Source organism: Rhineura floridana, chromosome 17 (assembly GCF_030035675.1).
Source record: "Rhineura floridana isolate rRhiFlo1 chromosome 17, rRhiFlo1.hap2, whole genome shotgun sequence".
Lineage (NCBI taxonomy): Eukaryota > Metazoa > Chordata > Lepidosauria > Squamata > Rhineuridae > Rhineura > Rhineura floridana.
In genome coordinates, this window is record NC_084496.1 from 25193501 (window position 1) to 25215404 (window position 21904).

The window sequence follows — 21904 nt, forward strand, 5'->3', positions numbered from 1 at the left end:
ACTTCACATTTTCACAGTAGGGAAATATGGTTGATTATCGCCTTTAGCTGACAGATGCATCTGCCTTTTGGCGAAGAGTCAGGCATGGAAGTTTTACCGAAATAACAACAGAGAGACCAGGCAGATTTTTATTATTATTATTATTTTAGTTCCGAGAAGGTCCTTCTAAGAAACTGGCACTTCAATTCCGCCCAGCTGTTCTGCCACCTGCTTCTTTATCTGGGAGGGGATTCCAAGCTTTTCAGGTGACGTAGTAGTATCCTTGGCTGGCTTTCAACAACATAAAAAGTTAGAAGCACGCTCCACAGCCCTGTAAATTGGCCTGGGTTAAAAAACAGCTGCAGTCACCTTTCCTCCATTGGTGTGGAAAGGAAAACGGCAATTCCTCACCTTTTGAGTTCGTGGCACAGGCGCAAGACAGAATGTTTTTGAAAAGGAGCCAACCCTAGATGATTACAGAGGATGACTGTGCCAAACCCTTTCTGCCAATGCCTTAGACTCTGTTTTAAGAGGTAAGCGCTGTTTCGTGGGATCAGGGTGTGGCAACTTTGTCCAGTTCCCTCATTCTCACTGGTTTTCCATATTGACTCCTCTAGAATACATGCCTGAGAGGTCCTCCATCTTGAAACAAAATTCCTTGCATACAGAAAGCAAGTCAAGTAGAGGGCTGGGCTAGCATTCTCCTTCCTGACATACCCGCTTTCTCTGTTCACACAAATTTTATACAGTGGGGAACGCTAGTGTCAGGTCCCAGCCAGGGAAGTTCTCACGAGAGGAGCCCTGTTAGAACAGGACAGTCTGCCACCTGAAGCAGCCTCCTTCATGTTGCTTCATGGTAGGGGTCAGCCCTGGGTCTGGTTATGAATTTGGTTTGCTGGTTATCTGCCTTCTGAAGCTGGGGACTGTCCTTTGCAGGTGCCTGGGTAAACGTTTAAAGAACCAGCTCTGGCTCTTACTTAGCAGCTGATGCTGCAGAGAAAGATTGTGGTCAGCAAAGGGCCTGGAGCCCACATGCTGTGCAAGAATTCAGGGGACATGCTTCTTCAGCCACTGCTTGTACGCCACTACTGCCCAGCTGCAAAGGGTGTGTCATTGTGTCCCAGGTCATGCTGTCATTCCAAATGCAGCAAGAGTGAAGCTTGGTGGGCTGGGCCAGGCCGTACCGGAGCCCTACATGGATGGCGTGTATTCTCAAGAACACATCCCACAATGCTCTGCAGTGGACAAAAGCTCCTCTGCGCAGCAGTAGCTCTAGATGCACTTTCCTCCCTAAGTGGATCCCCCTCTCCTGGCGACTGTCACCACTGGCCAATCACTTGCCCCCTCTCTCTGGGTTTGATTAAGGCTGTTAATTTGGGGTCCAATCAATGTTAATGGCTACCTGGCAAAGTTCCAGGCAGTGTGCCAATTAAATGGGTTCTCTAATCAGGGCTTGAATTTGCTCATTAGCGTACAGTGTATGTAGGTTCATCTACATAAGTAATGAAATTAATGTAAAAGATGGAAAATTCCATCCTCCTGGCCCAGTTCCTGGTCAATATAATTGCTTTATAACCACACATCACCAATTTAAATTAACATATTTAGCTTTTTAAAAATTTGTTTTTATTAAATATATACACGCACACACTGAACACACATAATCACTACACAAAATAAACCATCTTAACAAGAACAACAAAAAAAAGAAAATTACAAATGACAAAATAGTGGCTATATGAACAATAATACAGAGCATTCAAATTACAAATGTTGGGGGAGAAGTTTAGCCGTTCATATTTCAGTTTTGTTCACAGAGCATATGCAAATACAGAATCTGTTGGTTACCAATCTGAACTTTTTGGGACTTGTGACACATTTAGCTTTTTAATACCTGTACCATCTCCATGTTCTACTTTTTGATAATCAAATGTTTGACGGGCAGCAGATATCCTCCTTTTTTGAGTATTTTCAAGATTTATTTTCTGTGGGAAGGAGACCTCCATGTAGACATATTTCCCAAGCAAAAAGGCCCAGATCCCAAAATGGGGCAGATGCAGTTCTGTGCTGAAAGTCATCTATATCTCCAGAATGTCAAAGTTGTCCAGCTCACTGCGGAGATGGTCAATGTATTGGTTGATTTCCATCACACGGCTTCGATTTCTCTGAATTTCATTCTTGTGAACCTGCAGGGATTGAAACAGTGGTCTGGTTCACACATAATGCCAAATCACAGTTTGTTTAACAAACCACAAGTTAACTACTAGCTGTCCCACAGACAATCAAGCAAACCATGGCTTGTTTCTGCAAAGTTTGTTCTGTTTCCCAGCTGCTCTTGCCTCGTGCCTTTCATAGCATGGTGAGTCTCTGAGGTGAGATGGTTCACACATAATGCCATAGTTAAAACAAACCAAGGTTTATAAGCCAATAACAAACCATGGCTCCAAGTCATGGTTTGTTGGCAGTAAATAAACCATAGTTAAGTTGCTCAGCAAGGTTCACACCAAATGCTAAACCATGGTTTTCTTAGATTTTTATTTTTTTGTTTTTGTTAAGATGGTTTAACCATGGCTTAGTGCTATCTGTGAACCAGTGTGTGCAGGTCCCAAAGGGGCTTAAATGCTTTTCCATTCAAGGCAAAATTCTTCAAAGCCTGAAGAGCCACCTCACTATGATGTAGCTTTATCCATGGTCTTCTTAGTTCCTCTCTGTGAACCAGTGGTGCGGCTATGTAATTTTAGACCCTGAATTTAAGTCTTACAGCTCCACCCACCTGTTGCCTCCACTCCATGCTTTACAATTGCTTTTACATTTCTGATATGTTAAATCAATTTTTCCCCCAACCCTGATTTAAAAAGAAAGTATTTTAAGCAGAACTATTGTGGCCAACCCCACTGGCTACCTTTAGCATGATGGGATGGAAGTTATGTTCTTGATACCAGCACTTCCTTCTCTGAGGTATTCGTGCAGAGGAACAGGACTCCACTTACCTTTTCAATCAGAGTGGAAGCCCATCCGTTGGCTTTTGTAATGATTTCGTCTTCCCGATTGTCGATCTTCAGAAGGTGAATGTCATGAGAGGCGTTGACGGCGTTGACAATGGTGTCTTTGTCCACAAAAAGCTGGGAAGGAAACCAACCAAGCAAGGGGAGGAGCATTTATTTCAGCCTCAGACAACAAAGAGCATTTCACTAATGAGTCACACCAAGAGTGTTTCGCCTGTTCTGGGTTTCAACAGAGAAGGGGAAGGAGGAGGATAGTCTCACCATTCGAACATCATCTGGCATCTCCTCATCAAACTCACTCTTCACTATTTTCTCCAGTGTGCTGATGGCTATTTCCAGAAGCTTCTCGTGGTGGTGGTTCTCCAGATCCCGGCATTGTGCCATCGTAGAAGGTTAAGACACAAAGAACAGGAAAGCTCAGTCAAAGGACCTAATCCAGAAACCCATGAAATTGCTCTGTGCAAAATCAGAGCAAAAGTCCATCTAATCAGCACCCTGTTTCCAATGGAGGCCAGCCAGATGCTCTCAGGAGCCCACAAGCAAGGCATAAAGGCAACAGTTCTCCCCTGGCCTTCAGTGGTATACTGCTTCTGAACATGGAAGTTCCATACAGCCAGCCATCGTGACTAGTAGCCCTCTACACACCTCTCCCCCACATCCATGAATTCACCTAGTTCCCTTTTAAAGCCCACTTGGGCAGCAAACTCCACAAGTTAATTAAGTGCTGTGTCATTAAGAAGGAGCAAGGAAAGGTGAAAAAGAGCACACACGGGAGGGCTGGACTTTGCAGGAGAAAGGGAAACATAGGGACAGAAAGTTCATGTTGCTAGCACGTTCTGTTGGCAATTTTAGTCCCTATTTGACTCTCTGTTGAGATATATGTAAAAAACCTCAAACTGGACATTTTATCAGTTGAAGCCCTCATCCCCCACCCCAGTTTTTGGGGGAAAGGGCAGGAAAAGTAGCATTCAAATAAATTAAGGCTCTCAGCACCTCTCCTCTACTACAGAAAGGGGAGCGGAAGGCTAGCTGAGAGGATGGAAACCGAGTTTGTCTGTTGTGACAGCAAGGACTCAACTCTTCATGGGTCAGCAGCTGGAGATCTTTGAGAGAAATACAGCCCACAGGGATGCTAATTGGACCCTCCCCTCTCCCCCCTCCCCCGACTCCAGTTTCCAAGCTTCTTGTATCTCTAGTTGGCAAGAGTGGCACTGTGGCAATGCATCTCGTCACATCCACACCATACATTTAAAGCACACTTAATGCACATGGCTTCCTCCAAAGAATTTTGGGAACTGTAGTTTGTTAAAGGTGCTGGGAATTATAGTTCAGGGGTAAACTACAGTTCCCAGGACTCTTTGGGGGAAAGCCATGTGCTTTACATGTACGGTGTGGGTGGTTATTTATTTATCTATTGAAATATATATCCCACCCTTCTTTCCAGAAGCCCAGGGCAGCCAACAAAAACAGAACATTACAGATGTTCTGCTGCTGCAGTGCCAATCTTGCCAACCCGAGATGCAAGAAGTGTGGAAATTGGGGGGGGGGAAAGCACCATCCTTGGTGTGGTGGTGTAGAGGCCCATCACCCTTCCTCGCTCCTCAGAGTTGGCCTGTAGGAAAACTTAACTTCTTCCCCAGGATTTTAGATAGAAAAATCACCGTTTCACTGAGTACTTTACTGCAGAAGCTCTTTTAGCCCAAAGAGAAGAGAAGAAAGCCCCGTGTTTTTATGAAACTGAGAAATGCTTCCAAAACCGAAATCAATTCTGGCCTATCACACATTAACGAGAAGCAATCAAATGCTGCACAGTGTGCAGAAGCCGGTGATCCGAAGCAAAGCGTTTGCTGCAATTTACAGCTCTGTGTCAGCGGCAGACAGCAGCGAAAGGATATATCCCTTGCTCGTTTTCTATAAAGGTCGACACCAGGTCAGCGATGTTCCTTTCAAAATCTTTTATCACTTCCTTAGCAAGAAAGGAAAAGGGGGGGGGGAGAGAAGAGGGAAGGAAATTGAGTTTGGCTAAAAACAGCCCCACAACTTGGCAGAAATCAGCCCTAAAAAACACAGAAGAGTCTACTTCGTCATTTTTGCTGACTATTAACTGGTTTCTATGGCAAAAGATAATGGAGTTGGGGGAGAGGCAAAGAGCCTTAGCCTAAGGCAGAGGGTTTTTCCCATCATTGCTGAAAAGGGCTCTGGGGACCAAACCTGGGATCTTCTACATCAGTGATTTCAAACTATGTCCCAAGAAATACAAAGGCCAGTAATGATAAGCCAGTTTCTGCAAAAGCCAGTTTTCCAGCTGCTAATAACCTTCCCCTGCTATGCACAGCTGCAAAGGAGTGTTCAGGCATGCTGCAGGGCAGTCTGGCTTCAGTTTTACAAGATTACTCTTCTTCAGATAAGAATCTCTATGGTCCAGTGAGAAAATTTAAGTCAATATTGCATGATTCTCAGGATTTCTTTGTTTGGCCATTATTTGTCTGTGTTCAGGGATCCTGAATACGTTCCTTTACATCAGAAGTGAAGCAGTGCTTGCTGAGTTAGATCAGACTTAAGCTGGGACGGCCCTACCATTAGGCAGGATGAGACAGCGGCCTTAGGGAGCAGATACTGGGGGGCAGGGTGCTAGATGAACCACTAGAAATTGACCCACAGCTCCACAATCTACCAGTTCCTGACATCTTCCAGGGAAGGTTCCCCAGAGAAGCCTACCAGACGGACCTCACCTTACCTCTAGCTGGTCGACCAGCTGCATCTCCAGAGTCATCAATGTTTCTGACAGCTTTGTGATGTCTTCGTTGTACTCAGTAAGTTTCCGCTCTGCAACCTGGGTGTCGCTGAGGCTCTGAATCACATCTATCGCCTGTGTGACGGCAACAAAGTTACTACCTGTCATCTCAAAGCAGAAATAACTCCCTTTCTAGTTGGTACATGGGGGAAAGGGGCTGTAGCACACATAATTGGCTGCAAAGCCATAACTAATTTCCCACGGGGTTTTCAAACTGTATTACGTGAAAAGCCCAAGGCTCCTTCAGAAGCTAATCAAGGATTCCTCAATATGGCCATTATCCCAAACACGCATATGAGGAGTAACTATTTGTTTGTTGTTATGTGCCTTCAAGTCGATTATGACTTATGGCGACCCTATGAATCAGTGACCAATACTTATATAGCACTTTATGTGATGTTGCCTGCATCCGGGTCCGAGTGTCACCCCAAGGAGGACTCAAATTTGAACAACTCACAGGTCACTACATAATAAATGTATTGTTATTAATCACCTTCCACTTATATATCTCAAGCCATGTACAAAATATAAAAACAAAAAAATTAAAAAATACAAAACCCCATCAGAATATGTATTTAATAAAACAATACAGAGCAGGCACCTATGGCAGAAACCTATTCATCCAGCTGGAAAAGCTTGTTGGAACAAAAATGTCTTCAGTTGTTCCCAGAAAGTGCAGATAGTGGGTGCCTGTCATATCTTTGCAGGAATACTTTTTCCATAGAACAGGGGCAGCCACCCGGAAAGCCCTGCTCCGAATTACTGTGGAGTGGGCTTCTGATACCTTTGGCAGTTGCAGTAGAAGCTTTCCTGCAGATTGTAGTGACCTACTGGGCATATAAGGGATAAGATCTCTTAAGTAACCTGGTCCTGAGCTGTGTAGGGCCTTATATGTTCATTAACCAATGCCTTGAACTTGGCTTGGTAGCAGACCAGCAGCCAGTGCAAATCCCACAAGCAAGGTGTTATATGCAAGGTGCTATATGCAGGCACCTGGTTGGCCACTGTGAGGACAGGATGCTGGACTAGATGGGCCACTGGCCTGATCCAGCAGGCTCTTCTTATGTTCTTATGGTGTGTCCTCACAGACAACCTATCTGCCGCATTCTGTAGCAGCTGCAGCCTCTGGATCAATAATAATAATAAAAAATGACGGCAGTGGAGAAATTCCTGTTTTTGTCAAATACGTAAATAAATACCTAAATAAATACCTAAATCAGGAGTGGGAAACGTGTGGCCTTCCAGAGGTTGTGGGACCCTACCTCTCCCATCATCCCTGACCATTAACTGTGGGAGTTGGGGATGATGGGAATTGGAGTCCAACAGCATCTGGAAGGCCACAGCTTCCCCATCACTGGCCTAAGGTCCATTACATACCCTGTGATTCTTCTCTTCAAAGTCCTGCATGATTTTGGTGCCCTGCTCTTGACTGTCTTGCAGGGCTTCATTGAGGCACTCGTAGAAGAGTGCAACTTCGGCCTCTCGTTTCTCGTGCTGCCTCAGGCCATACTCAAACAGGCTCTCACAAATGTCTACAAATTTACTCTTGTATGTGAAACTGGAGTCAAGGAGATAATGGAGTAGCGTTTGAAAAGGAGAGAGCTCACACACTACTGCTACCTCTTACAGACTTCCTGTATGGTGTTGTGTCCAGCCCCTAGACCAGTGTTCTTCAGTCTTCGGTGCCCAGATGTTGTTGGACTATGAATCCATCACCCCTGAGCACTGGCTAAGTTGTCTGGGCATGATGGGAATTGGAGTCCAACAACACCTATGGTTCCAAGGCTGAACAACACTGTCCTAAGCCATGCTCAGAAGGACAATGTGTTACCAGGCTAGGAGTAGCAGCTCATCATGCCTTTCAGGCAAGGGATCTGAATTGGCTCACCAAACTGGGATGGACCACAGTTCAGTGACAGAGCACATTCTTTGAATACAAAAGGCCCCAGGTTTCAGTTCTTGGTATCTCCAGTTAAAGGGATTCTGCATCCTCAGACTCAGTCCCTAACCGCTCCAAGGAGGAGAGGGAGCCAGTCCTTGGCTCTTTCTGAGTATACCTATCAGCAGCAGGGTTTGCATCTCACCCCCCAAACTCTCACAATGTACCTTTGCCTAAGAAGTCTGAAGAATGGACTACTGACTCCTTCAAGGATCAAGAAAGCCCTGCAAAGCATCCATAGACCAAGTCTCCACAGGGCTTCTCCAAAGGCCATTGGCCATTTACTTGGCAGGCTGCAGCAACCAAGAGGCAGGGCTTCAGTCTGGATCCTTCATACAAGGCTGTGAAGTTCTGGCAGTTGTGACAAGCCAGTGCTGAAGCAACTTGTCCTCTCCTGCTCAAAGCTACAGGGTTGCTGCCCATGGTGCTGAAACTCTTGAACTCTGACCCAGTATGCTGTCCATGGTCCTGACCTCCAGCACAAAAGTGTCTTGGGCACTCCTGAGTCTGCTACCACCATCTCATTTGGGCTGTTGCCTCCTCCTGGCGAGGGAGATCTCTATGGATCAGGATAGGCAGCAGTCCTCATAAGAGCAAAAACCTCTGTAAAAGAACATCTCAAGTTATATCACCAATTCTGTCCCAGACTAGGAAGGATATATCTCCAGTAGCTCTGGTACTCCAGGGAGGTACACCAGCTTGGCTGCTTCAGGATCTTCTGCATACATGCTGTCGAAGAGGAAGGGTCCATTCAGATACTCCACGTAAGCAGACTTGGAAGAGAAGCAATGTGGCAGAAAGGAAATTAGAGGGTAAGGTTGCCAAAGGGGGGGGGGGAAAGAAGTGTATGCCTTAATTTAGCTGACTCTTGGAGACATTGAGAAGAAAAATGAAAGGGGTGGGGTCCCTTACAAGAAATAGCAGACCTGTTAACATAACAAAGGATTGTATCGTGTAGAATATTTGGCAAAAATGAATATATAAAGTTGATCTTGAGGTTGGCCCATTAGGATCCTGATAGGGTCTGCTGAAGAAAAATAACAGCCCTTAAAGGTTCGCAGAGCCTGGGACCCTGATGTTCTGTCCTGCCCTTGAAAAGGCCTCATTTGGACTTCAGGCCTCATTTGGACTTCAAACCTCATTGCAGCAAGCAGCTCACTTGGAGCCCTCTAACTTCTGGTTTTACCTGCATCACTCTCAGATTCATAATACTCTTTAAAAAATCAGCACAAAAATAACAAACAGCCCAGAATATTTTGTATTGCTTTCCAAGAAATATGAGCAATTGTTTTTTATATGATAGATACCAGCTTCAGTACAACCCGCTATTTATACAAAAAGTCCTGTCAGTCTTAGATAAATAGGGACCCTCACTACATTTTGTACTGTAAGCCTTACATTTCTGCAGTTGTCGTTCCAATAGTTTACAAGCTTCGGTTGAAGCCCAGTGGTTCTAACACATCTATTTTTCGGCAAACACAGTTGTTTGACTACTTCTGTTTCTCTTTTGTATCGTACCTACATGATTCATTTGTGCATCTGGGCAAGATATGGACCAGGTTTTCCCATTCTGGTGTCCTCCAGATGTTTTAGATTACAACTCCCATCAGACTCAGCCAGCCTGGATCTAGCAGTGTAGCAGCACTGACTGGGGAGGTCAGAAGTTGTAGTCCAAAACATCTGGAAGGGGCCAGCTTCAGGAAGGCTGCTCTGGTCATTTCAGTTCGGCATAAACCATTAAAATCAAACAGAGTGTAGAGGAGAGCAGCATGTTTTGGGGCATATTTGGACTCGCTGGGTGATATTCAATGCTAGTCCTACTCAGAGTCGATCCACTGAGGTTAATACACAGGAATAACTTTCTTAGGCTCATTAATTTAAATGGGTCTACTCTGAGTACAACTTAGTTAAATACCACTCCCTGCATTTGATAACATTCTGCAATATATATTCCTTTCTCATTTTAACTGGCTTGCTATTCGCCACGAGGGGACTCATTTTTGGTTTACCATCCTAATCGTATTCTCTCTCTTGCTCCCTCCGTTTTGCATGCATGGGTGCGTGCACTCATGCACACACTAGGGATTAATTATATCAGGGTCAGTTATTGTGTCTGGCCTACAAAGCTAGCAGCTCTCCAAGCCAAATGAAGCCCACGTATTGTGGTCTCTCAATGTGTGGACAATCCCTGATGGGCTGCCATGCATTGTTAGCACAGAAGGTCTCAGGTTGTACAGGTGTGCCGTGTGTGTGTGTTCAGGACTTCAATAACACTTTTGAGACACAAATCCAGGGGAAAAAAGTGAAATACAATTTGGCATGTAAAGGTAGATCGTGACCACACAAATTACACAGGAAGGTTCAATCATCCCTGTGTTTGTCTTCATTTGTCAAGCTACAGGGACCCTGGGTGATTTACTCTGGCAGTTCCCCTCCCCCAATGAGGACCCATCCTTTCAGACAGTGCAAAGACTTACATCCTCCAGGACTAACCATATGATATGGCAGGTTCTTTTCTTGCTGAATGGCAAAGAGAGAGGCTTCCTCCTTCTGTTGTAACCCATTCGTTGTTAGGACACCAACGCAATCTTCACTGGACAGAAAGAGAATCCAATATCTCTTGGGTTCTCCTAACATCCCTGTGGTATACAGCCAGCTGAAAGGGACATACCTTATGATACTCCACCTCTTTCTCGCTGGCCTCCAGTGCTTGCTGTTTGACCAAGGCCACTGCTTCCCCTTGCTTCATCTCCTCAATGGCATATTGGTATTTTATTAAGGCCATTTCTCGCTGGAAAAAGACAAGAGGTTCAAAGGTGGCTTAGAACAATGGCTCTCAGATCCCAAGGCAAGCCAGGCCCCCGTATGGAGAGGCACAGGGAGCCAGCCTCTCTAGCTTTCTAGACCTCTCAGACAGAGAGAAAAGCTAAAATAGCAGAGAAAAGGACTGCACCTTTAAGTTCTTACCGTGTTGTCATCTACCAGTCTAAAATCCAGGTACACAAGATCTGGGAGATAAGCGGCAATGAACATGGAATACAATTCATTCTCACACACTGGATTCCCGGTGAGGTTCAACGTGCGCAAGCTTTTGAACTTCCTGAGATAGATAATCTGTGGCAGAGTGACAGAGAGATCCATAGAGCAAATATTTATAGAAATACCAATATTCTTTATTAATACCAATATATTGGTATATTGATATATTTATAGAAATACTTGGAATTTTCACCAGAAAGGAAGGGGGGAGGAAAAAGGTACTTCTTGTTGGAAAACTGCAAACTCAGAATAATTCTTGAGCCATAAAAGTTTGCAGATTTAGACTTTTTATTGAGTGAGAATGAGATCCAGCTGTGGCATCTCTTGTGCTTGGTGGCCCTTGCTTTACAATAAAAATGAACCCAGCAAAAATAAACTATTGCACACTGACACACACAGTGTGCACATGTTTCGTTCTGAAAGGAGATACAGTCCAACAAATAGAACCTCTGAGAGCAAGGATCTTAATTTACTGCACAGCTACAATTATGCCAGAGGTTGCGGGGGGACGACTGCATTTTCCTTGGCCTCGTGGATATCAAGGAAAGCTAAAACAACCAAGGTATTGTCTGCTATAGGCATCATACTCGCGGTTCTGGGAAGGGCTTCCTTTTCACACAGTTTATTAGTCAAAACCACACTCCATAGAACACCCTGTACTGATCCATATTTTTACTGTCTTACAGCACAGCCCTCTACATGCCTACTCACAACTTAAGTCCCACAGAGTTCAGTGAGTCTTCCCTCCAGGTAAAAGTATTTAGGACTGTAGAAAAGAGCTATCAAGTACTTATAGGGATACCACAGCAGTGTCTCATTCAATAAAAGTAAACTTTAATAGTAAAAACAACTTTGCCCATTTCCTTTACCCTGCTATGCATAAAACTGCCTCCATGTACACCTGTGGTGGTGACCTTTCCCCCTCACTGCCTTCCAATTCCTCGAAAAGGTGGGTTTTGAGGTGGGATTTGAAGGAGATGGGGGGGGGGGGGAAGGTCACCACCACAGGTGCTCATAGAGGATTAAGCCTTAATCCCTTCATCCTCATTCCCAAGTGTAATCAAGTGTTAAGTATATGTAATAACATCTGCCTACATTGATTGCTCTCTATTCTTGACTGTGTTTCCCTCTTCCTATCTATTTTCCCAATGTCAATTTTAGATTGGAAGTTCGGAGACGGGTGGGAGAGAATATCTGTCTATGTTTTATGCTGCTTATGTAACTCTGTTACAGCACCATGCACACTGATTGGGTGACACAAGTAAAAAAAGCAAAACAGCTGGAGACTTTTATTTAAAAAGGAGTGAGACTGGTTCATCTGTCACAGATCCTTGCCTCCCTGAAGTCACTTCTCCACCCCTCTGGTCCTTTACTGAGAGACAACATTCCACAAATTATCTTCCCCTTTCCTCTTTATGGTATTCCTTTCATACTTTTTCTTCTTTACTGCACTATCATTAGAATAGGGACCCTAAATGGGAAGAGGCAGTGGGGAACACCAGCTTGAATAAATTGTTGCATGTTCTACTGGTACTGGATATCTTTTGGGCATAGGGAAGCCAGTGGAATTGATCTGGTTAGGAGAGTGATTTTCAACCTGAGTTCTGTGGAAGTTCATGAAAACTTCAGTCACGGCAGGAGCTGTGAAGACGTAGTGAACACGCTGTACTGATCTGTCTTCTCTTCTAATATGCAGCAGGAAGGCAGCGTTGGGGGTGTTCTGGGGGCATCCTGTTCACACAGGACAATGCTTTTATTCACTTAGAATATTGATATTTTGCCCTTCCCCAATATGCAACATGGAGATAAAAATACTGACCTACCAGTGGGTATGCTGTAGGAATCATTGTGATTGCATGAAGTGCTTTGAACACTGTAAAGCAGGTGTTGTGAACCTTTGGCCCTCCAGATGTTGCTGAATCACAACTCATATAATCCTTGGCCATTGGCAATGTTTGCTGGGGCTGATGGGAGCTGGGGTCCAGCAATACTGGAGGGCCACAGGTTCCCCACACCTACTCTGACATATTATTTAAATGATAAATATGGCTATTACAAGAACAATCTGCAACTAAGTTCTGCAGTATGGACTGCTTCTGTTCAGAATTTGTGCCAGCCATGCCTTGCCTGGATATTGTATTCCAACCCCTTCCCCTCCCCAATTTTTCCATTCCCCTCCCCCAGTCAGCATTCTGGGGCCAACGTGCATACTCATTGGTTACTTTGCACCCACCCACCTCTTTAGGCTTTCTTTGTCTGACCATTTTTTTTTCTCCTGCTGCAAATCTTGGGGTTCCTCCAGCCTTGCCTATACCTCCTTCGTGCATGTGGATGGTGCCATTCTGGCAACATAAGTACCAGCACTCAGATAATGTGTTCACTCTTAACATATAACAGGTATGGGGAACCCTTGGCCTTCCAGATTAGGGATGGAAGGATCTGTCTATTTTGGTTCTCTTTCTCATTTTTCCAAAATGAAATTCAGTTCTGCACATTTCTGCAGCAATTTACTTAAAAAAATCTTCATGAAAATTCTCCAGCATTTTAGTGCAAATTTCTCCTAAATAAACCCATGTTTGTAGGCAGCTTTGACCAAAGCACACATTTTTGCAAGCAATTTCTCATCATATAATGCATTTTTGTATGTTATTTTCACTCATATATTCATTTTTAGGCACATTTTCCCCGACTTTATGCATTTTTGTAAACGCTGCCTGGTTAGCAAACGGCATTGCAAAATTCAAATATGTGCAAAACTCAAAAGATGGCTGTGTTTTGGTTCTCATATTGTTTAGGAAAGTGCAGATTGATTTGGTTTGAAATGTGAATTGAATAGAATTTCTCTCCCATCCCTCTGCCAGATGTTGCTGAACTACAACTCCCATCATCCTTGGCTGTGCTTGCACGAACTGATGGGAGTTGTAGTCCAGGAACATCTGGAGGGCCACAGGTTCCCATACCTGCTACTGGAAGGAAGGGCGGGATATAAATCCAATAAATAAAATAAAATGAAATAAAAAATAAATGTAAGATTTAGCACACACTGAGAAACCACTGAGAGCTAATAGGTTATACCCAGCTAAGACCTACTCAGAGTATACCCGCTGAAATTAATGGATCTGAATTAGTCATGTCTCCCTTTGGGAGGAAGGACAGGATATAAAATAAAGTCCATTAATTTCAATGGGTCTACTCTGAGTAAGCCTAGCACTGGATACAACCCAATGCATTTTAGTGACTAGAATAGGAGACTTGGACCCAGATAAAATCTCAGGTAACGAGTTGTTAGGCAGCCATGGGCATATCACTCTCTGAGCTTCAAAGCCTCATCTGTAAAATGGAAATGATAGAATCTACTAGAGAGCTACTGGGGAACAAAGAGAAGTAGCTGCTTGAGCCTTTGTATGTCTACTCAGAAGTAGGTCCCATTGAATTCTGTGGGAATTACTACCAAACAAGTATGCACAGGATTGCCACCAGAGACTGTAAGATGCTTTATTAATTAAATCCTTACATTTTCCAGAGTTTGTATATTATTATTTCCTACAGAGAAGACTTGAAGTTCTTGAAGCATGTCTAGATTCTCAATCTTGGAAATCCTGTTGTTGTACAGACTGAGATCTTGCAGTTTAACAAGAGTGTCTAAGCCTTCAATGACTTCGATATTGTTGAAGGACAAATCTGAGGGAAGCAGAAAAAGATGGAAGGCAAGAGCTCTGACAAGGAAACCACTGAAGTCCTCATAAGAAACTCCTATTCACATAATCATTTTTCCTATATTGGAATCAAGAGGTAGTTTTCTTTTAAAAGAAATTTCCATATTCTTGATTCAAGACCGGAGACTACCAAATTGTGGAATATCCACAGCCCTGGATTCAACTATGGGATGCGCAGCAGAGAAGAGGCTGTCAGACATTCTAGTTGTAGCCAATGCAAGCCCTACTCAGAGCAGAACCACTGAAATTAATGAATGTAGCTAACTTAGGTCCATTAATTTCAGTGGTTCTTCTGTGAGTAAAACTTAGCAGGGGAGCAACCATGGAAAGAAACGTGGGATCCTTCTTGGCTGCAGCATTCCTGAATTGCTGAGTCTAATATACTGCAGCTTTCTTTAGGGTTTGGGGGAGAAAACACATTTTGTAGCAAGCAGATTTTGTGAACTCCCAAATGTTAAGAGAATCAGAGATGCAAAAACTGGACATATTTTTGAATTTTGCATTCATTTTTCTCACTGTGGGATTTGCGGTCTGTGGCGCAATCTGTTTTGAGTTCTTAGTTTTGCTTCCATCTATCCATTTAGGAGAATGCTTGCCAGGCTAGCAATCTCTGTTGCTTTTGGTAGCATCCCAAGTGCTTCAACGACAAGTGTTTCTCAAACGTCCTGATCGTGGGCCCCCTTCTGAACTCACTCCCACCCCCAAACCCCTCATCAGTAATCTCTTTTACAGGTCAGCCTAGTGAGATTTTTACATGCAGCTGCAGGCAATCTGATGCTGGGTATGAGGATCTGAGTACTGCGGTACTAAACAAATGCTGGCATTAGAAGAGGAATAGGACAGTTCATTTCTGATCCCTTCTTAAGAACATAATAAGGGAGCTCTTGTCAGGACAAAGCAACAGCTTTCTCTGCATCCTTTCCCCCATATCAGATGGGATGGTGCAGTGCTGGGGATCCCTCACAAAACAAATATGATTTTATGTATTATTTACATTTTTAGACACCTATTAACCTAGTCCTAATCAATGACAGATCTCTGCAATGAGGCATGCAACCAGGCAATCATGCTTTGGGGTTAGGAACCTTTTTCAAACCAAAGGCCACATTAGTTCATGGGCAACCTTTTGGGAGCTGTGTGCTAGTGGGGGGTGGGGCCAGAGGAAAAGTGGGCGGAGCAATGGATGTGACTCTTACCTTTGTACTATAGTCTACGTTCCTGCCATGTAAAAGTTAAGAGGTTTCTACAGGCACCTACGTTTCTCCATTCTGGGAAGCAAGAGGCGTGATTACAGTTCAAGGAGACATTCCGGCTACCCAAAAGCACCAAGGGAGGGTGTGGAGCAGCTGAGCAAGATTGGTGAGGGCTGGACAGAGTGACCTGGAAGGTTGCATTCTAGCACCCAGGCCTTATGTTTACCACCCTTGTCCTCGATGGTATGGAGAGAAAAGCGCCACCTGTGTCAGGATCTTAGCCCTCCCTGGAACTTCGTGCCTCCTTTTAAGTATCCTTTGTGCCCCTTCTGCAAGGGTTGCTGCCCCACATTTTGAGAGCCTGTGTTCTAAGTAGAATGTAGCATTTAGGTTTCAGGAAAAAAAACATTTTCTATCCTGACTCTCGTTTTGCCAAAGGAAATCATATATATAAGTGACGTGAGAAAGAGAGACTATTCTGAAGAGAATGTTATTCTGTACATATCATAAGCCTTCTTCAAACAAAAGGCATCCTGATGAGGTCGTTCTGCCTTTTAAAGAGTCTGGGGCAGAAACAAAGTGATGTCAGTTTGGCTGAAAACAAAAACCTTCTCTCATCAGGCACAGCCCTGTAATGAAGACAGCCAGAAAATGTTAACCAGGGGATCTCAAATGCCCTTTTGTCATTTGCCGGAAGATATGGAAGCATTATGTTCAGAGACTACGACACGTCTCAATCCTGCTTGTGAATAGTTAATGCAAAAATCCTGGTCAAGACCCAAACAGAACTTTCAATCAAACCCAACTGATGTCATGCTGGGAGAGACAGGGCAGCTGAGAAGGGGGAGGGACCTCATTTTATGTGGCATCTTGGGGGCTGCTTCATACACAATACAATTCCTGCATGGAAATAACTTCCAAAGTACACCTGTGTGCAGTCACCAACCGGAACGACGCAAATTACTAATTCCTGCACAGAGGTGCTCACGGCACTAGAATTTGACCATGTTTGATGTGTCCCTTAATGCAAACATCTTACCCAGCCAGACCAGATGAACCAGAGAATCCAGAGCCTCTATCCTCTCAATAATGTTGTTGTCCAACTGCAATTTTGTCAGGTTCACAAACTGCCAGAGATTGTCGATCTTCAAGATATCTGAAGCCACGGCATGAGAGAGAGAGAGAATTAGGATCATGCAGGGGTACTGGGAGGTGGTTCCAGGCATATATAGAGATGGGGAGAAATTTGTTCGGTTCTCACTTTAAAGCCAACCTACGTAATTTACACTTCCTAAAACAATATGTGCACCAAAACGCACCTTTCCCATGAAATTCACATTTCTCCAAACTTTTTGGTGCAGTTGTCAAACCAAAAACTGTGTACAAAAAGAAAAGTGTGTATGAGGGAAAGAGTTCACACAAAAATGCATGTTAGTGAAAATAATGTACAAAAGTGCATTTTATTAAGAGAAATTGTGTCCCAAAATGCTTGTTAGGAGAAATGCACATGACAATGAACTTCTGTACAGATTTTTTTAAAAAAGAATTGTATATTGATGTGGAAATGGGGCAAAAAATGTAAGAAAAGCGAGAGACTGCAACAGACACATTTGTCCATCCCTAGGCAAAAGTGGAAGAAACAGAGGAAGGGCAGAGCTATTTCCAGCAGCAGGAGACCATGAGACAGCTGAGGGTGATGAAGCTGGATGAGGAAAAGTCAGAGATGTGTTGGGTTATGAGACCAGAGATAAGGGAGGCAAGGCCACAGTTGTCAAATATGCCCTGAATATGTCAGGGCTGAAGAAACATCCTGGTTTCAACAAGTAAAGCAAGACCTGGGAGCAGGAAGAGACAAAGGCTTCTAGCTCCATTGAGGCACAGTGTGTAGAAGACAGCCACACTATGAACCCTACACTCAGGAGAAAAATGTCAGGACTCTACATTCCCTGCAGAGAGTTTTAGAGACCCAGCACAGCCTGAAAATACCCTGGTTTAAGCTGCAATCCTATACACGCTTATCTGGGGGGAATAAGTCCCATTGAACCCAATGGAGCTGAGTAGAGATGTACTGGATTGCAGCCTTAGTGGTGTTCATAAACCTTCACCCTACCCTTGGTGTGTAGGGATGTTACAGATCCAGCCTTGTTGGAAAGGGGTAACGGACTACATTCACTGTGTCATCTTAGATAAGTAACACTATTCCTACATAGAATCACTTACAAAATACACAGGTGAGTAATCAGATGTCACAAAGGTTGTGATGACACTGTCTGTCTGTGTAAATCTACTGGTTCAGAAGAAAAGGACTGTTTCACAGGTCATGTACTGGATTATGCATAGCAGGTAGATTACTTCCATACATCATCATGTTTCTGTTAATACAATTATCTTTGCATCTGTCTAAAAGCAGATGTTTGACCACTGACTGTCCACATGGCAGATGTCCACGTAATAAGGCCTCTGTAGTAAAAGTGACCTGGCTTTTTTAAAAAAACAGACCCTATTTTGTACTCTGATCCTTACTTCTAAAATCAAGTTGCAGCTCTTTGACATCTTTGAAATTGATGCCTTCCTTTTTGGCTAGCTGGCCCACTTCTTCCTGAGGTCCTTGCTCCTCAACAGCTTTCTGCAACATGTCTTCATCGATCACGTTGGGCTCTGTGCTATCATATAGCCGACTCATCTTCAGCAGGAGACGTGCCTCCAAGATTAGAAATCAAGCAGATTCCCCTGATCTGTTGTGTGCACTGAAATGTAACGACACACAACTTCTCATTCACATGGAAAGAGCTTCTAGGTGGCTGCCCACTCCACTAGGACAACATCTACCTACCAACCCCACCTAACTAGCCACCTATCTAGACACATCCCAGGCTGCCCCCTCATCCCTCATAGACAGCTTTTGTGAGGAAATGGAGGGCATGGCAAGTGAGGAGAGCCTCCATATTCAGTGGCAATCTACCACTGAAGAGCAGGCACTGGGGACAAGCAATGAAGTACAGCTGTTGCCTCCATGCCCTCCTTCTGAGCTTCAGAGCTGGCGTCAGGGATTCACATTACTGGGTAGCTGCCAAGGCCCAAACCATAGCATGTGGGGCAGAGGAAAAAAACTCCTGGCTCTCCTGCTCCAGCTCTTTACTGTCCCCCTTCAAAGTGTACAAACAGCAACAACAGAAGGACTAGCAGCCTCGGCTCACCTTACCCTCTTCCTCTGGGTAGTGGTATGGATTGGGCCTAAAGGGAGAAGATGTGTTAAGGGGTAGCAATGGCAACTGCAAGGAGGTGGTGGAGGAGGACGACCCACTCAGGGAGGGGACTCCTGCAGACACCCTCCAACCCGCTCCTCTGAAGCTGGCCCTGTTGAGGTTCCCAGAGAGCATCTGGTTCTGTATTGTTGTTAGTAAGACATTGGAAGTGGCAGGGCTTACATACAGGCTGAACCCAGAGCATTGTTTCAGCCTGCCATTCTTAATGACTACACCAATGGAACTTTTTCCTCTTGCATAAAAATTAAACGCGCAGGGGAACAATAAAAAGAAATGGCAAATAGCGTTATATACCATACCTCAGCCCCGCAGCATCCTACCCTAGACATCACCTGCCCCCCCCTTCCAGAGCCACTGAAACCTAATTGCTCAGTAGGTTCCGAATATGTCACTGGACCAGGTCAAGCAGGAAACCAATCTCGGTAGTCAAGGGAGTCGACCCAGCCCAACACGCCCCCACTTCCCCCACCTAGGCCTCACTCTTTCCTCGCTGCTCCCCACGAGTTAAAGGCCAGGGAAGGCCTCGTTGCCAGGAAAGCCGCAGCCGTTGCTAAGGGTAGTCACGTGCTCATCATCAGGCTTCCGTCGCTATGTGACTCAAGGGTGACCGGGAACGGCAGCAAGACCTTTCGACGCATGTTCGTGTGTTTGTGTGTAAAGGGACGACCGGACGAAGCTCACCCAGCCAATGAGAAGATGCATAAACAGTAATTCCTCATCAGGACTGGGTACTTAACCCAAGCCTTCGGAGAGTCATCTGCGAAGATTATCCAATAGACCACAGAGTTTTGATAAAGACTTTACCCAATCGGTTGTCCCCGAAGGCGGAATTAGTTCTCTCCCCTCCCTCCGCTGTGCAGCCTGACGCCCGTCAGCTTTTAGGTCGGGCAGCCTGGCCAGACAAGGGATTGGCGCGAGCGCCCGCCAATGAACGCGCGCCCTCCCGGAGGGCTAACCGGTCGAAAACACCAGGGGGGCGGGCCTCTTGAAAAGCCAGTGGCTTTGGGGTTGGCTAGAGCGGGTGTCAGTTAGGATCTGGAGGCGGGGCTGATGGGGGAATGAGGAGAAGAGGGGAGAGGTGGAGCGGGCTTGGGAGGCCGGTCGGGTTTGTTGTCATTCTAAGATGGAGTTTCTGCTGGGCAACCCTTTCAGCACCCCGGTGGGACAGAGCCTCGGTAAGCGACCGCTGAGGGGAGATGCGGGTGAGGGAGGAGCCAGCACGGGGCTTAGCAGGCCCGAGGCAACGGGGGTGGGCGCAGGTTGGAGGGGGAGGGGATAGCCCCCAGGCCCTTCTCTTCTCCTTCCTTCCTTCCTGACAGCAAGAGGGAATTTTGGTAGATATAGCTTATCTCCATCACCCCACTGCCTTGGATGGGCTGCGTTGCACCTGACCTGATTTCCCTTCTTTGCCCCAGTTGGAGAGCCCGGGCCCTTTTGGTGTGGTCAAGTTGTTGTTGTTATTATTAATTTGTTGGTCTCCTGATACCCAGCAGTCTCAGGGCTGGGAGATCTACAATGGTAGATGGTGATCTTAAATTTATAGGTAGCTAACTTGGGCTGTAATGCGGATTTATCCCAGCCCTTGCTGTCGACATAAAACTCATCCATTTCACAAAAGAAAGTCAATCCCATAAAGGGGGAGGGGAATGGGTGTATTGAGTAACTGAAAATGTTGATGTCGTATGTATGTCCTGTATAATTTTGAAATTAATAAAAATAATTTTTAAAAAGTCATGCCAGAAGGGGAAGTATGATAGGGATGGATAGAGCATGGTAAAGTCTTATCTGCTCCTGCTGTGTCCCTAATTTTTTTTACCGCTGTCCCTATTTTCCTCTCTTATCTGTAACTATCTGCTCAATTCAGCACTCATTTGTCACTGGACTGGGGGTTATTTCATAGATTACGGTTTATGCAGCCATACCATATGCTCTGACTCCTGTTTGTGTGTGAGGGAGGGTAACTGCATATTCGTGTGCATTAAGAGTCATGTAAGCTGCCTTGTGCGGGCTGTGTGCTCTGAAAGGTGCATTTAAAACCTTTTAAATAAAGGAATAAAACCATGGGCTGTACCCAGCTCAGTTCTGCTCAGAGTAGACCCACTGAGATTAATGAACCTAAGTCAGTTGTGTCTATTAATTTCAGTGGATGTACTCTGAGGATGAGGAACATTGGATGCAATTCTGTCTTCTCTGGTCAAGCATTGGCCCTGTTTTGCCTTTGGGGAATGAAATTGAGAGGACGAGATTGATAATTTTAGCCCATATTGTTCTAACTATAACGTTTCCATCACTGGCCTCTGGGGGCTGCTTTGCTGTGTGCTATAAATGTAAATGTACTGCCTTCAAGTTGATTCCGACTTATGGCGACCCTATGAATAGGGTTTTCATGAGGCTGAGAGGCAGTGACTGACCCAAGGTCACCCAGTGAGCTTCATGGCTGTGCGGGGATTCGAATCCTGGTCTCCCAGATCGTAGTCCAACGCCTTAACCACTACACCACACTGGCTCGCTGTGTACTGTAGCTAGCCCTATTCTCCGGTTCATGCCGCATTGCTGTTTTCTTTCTGTTTCTGCCTTTTGAGGATGCCTTGCCTAAAAGTTGTTGGTATGAGTTAGTTTGTTTTATTTAAAATATTTATAAGCTTCTCAAGGCAGCTTGCATACAGTTTTAAAATAAACATTAAATAATCTCTTACAAAATCATTGTACAGTCTTACAAAATGAAATCATAAAGCTCCCTGCCATAACATACCTAATAAAACCAGCGCAACAGCATTGAAAACTAAGCTAAGCCTTAAAACCTTGTAGCCAATCAATCCCTATTTTGCTGGAGTTGTCATTTATTTATTTATTACATTTATACCACACTTTTCCTCCAAGGTGATTGAGGTGGTGTATATGGGTCTCCCCCTCCAACATCGTATCCTCACAACAACCCTGTGAGGTAGGTTAGGCTGAGAATGACTGGCTCAA

The 21904-nt window shown here is 44.8% G+C and overlaps 2 protein-coding genes across 8 annotated transcripts in view; one reads left to right on the top strand and one right to left on the bottom strand.

Moving 5' to 3' along the window:
* Nucleotides 1-1623: 1623 nt before the first annotated feature.
* On the bottom strand, nucleotides 1624-19846 carry DRC3 (dynein regulatory complex subunit 3). Of its 5 annotated transcripts, none has more exons than XM_061600407.1 (13): nucleotides 19736-19846; nucleotides 18189-18412; nucleotides 16705-16821; nucleotides 14271-14437; nucleotides 10685-10831; nucleotides 10389-10508; nucleotides 8375-8490; nucleotides 7156-7327; nucleotides 5722-5853; nucleotides 4880-4950; nucleotides 3246-3369; nucleotides 2970-3101; nucleotides 1624-2165 (listed from the first exon to the last, which is right to left on the bottom strand). In XM_061600407.1, exons 2-13 carry the CDS (start codon nucleotides 18346-18348, stop codon nucleotides 2058-2060), a joined length of 1566 nt encoding a protein of 521 aa, XP_061456391.1. In that variant the 5' UTR covers nucleotides 18349-18412; nucleotides 19736-19846; the 3' UTR covers nucleotides 1624-2057. The 5 variants fall into 5 exon arrangements, with proteins under 5 accessions (XP_061456391.1, XP_061456389.1, XP_061456388.1 ...); XM_061600405.1 differs by lacking the exon at nucleotides 19736-19846 and adding an exon at nucleotides 19613-19722; XM_061600404.1 differs by lacking the exon at nucleotides 19736-19846 and adding an exon at nucleotides 19412-19606.
* A 110-nt stretch (nucleotides 19847-19956) lies between these two features.
* TOM1L2 (target of myb1 like 2 membrane trafficking protein) overlaps nucleotides 19957-21904 on the top strand; it is a 66571-nt gene continuing 64623 nt past the window's right edge. For 2 of the 3 annotated variants that reach the window (XM_061600401.1, XM_061600402.1), the window contains exon 1: nucleotides 19958-20106. In XM_061600401.1, the coding sequence (XP_061456385.1) occupies nucleotides 20055-20106 (52 nt within the window). In that variant the 5' untranslated portion in view covers nucleotides 19958-20054. Of the gene's footprint in view, nucleotides 20107-21904 lie in introns of all 3 variants that reach the window. The other variant, XM_061600399.1, reaches the window with a different exon arrangement.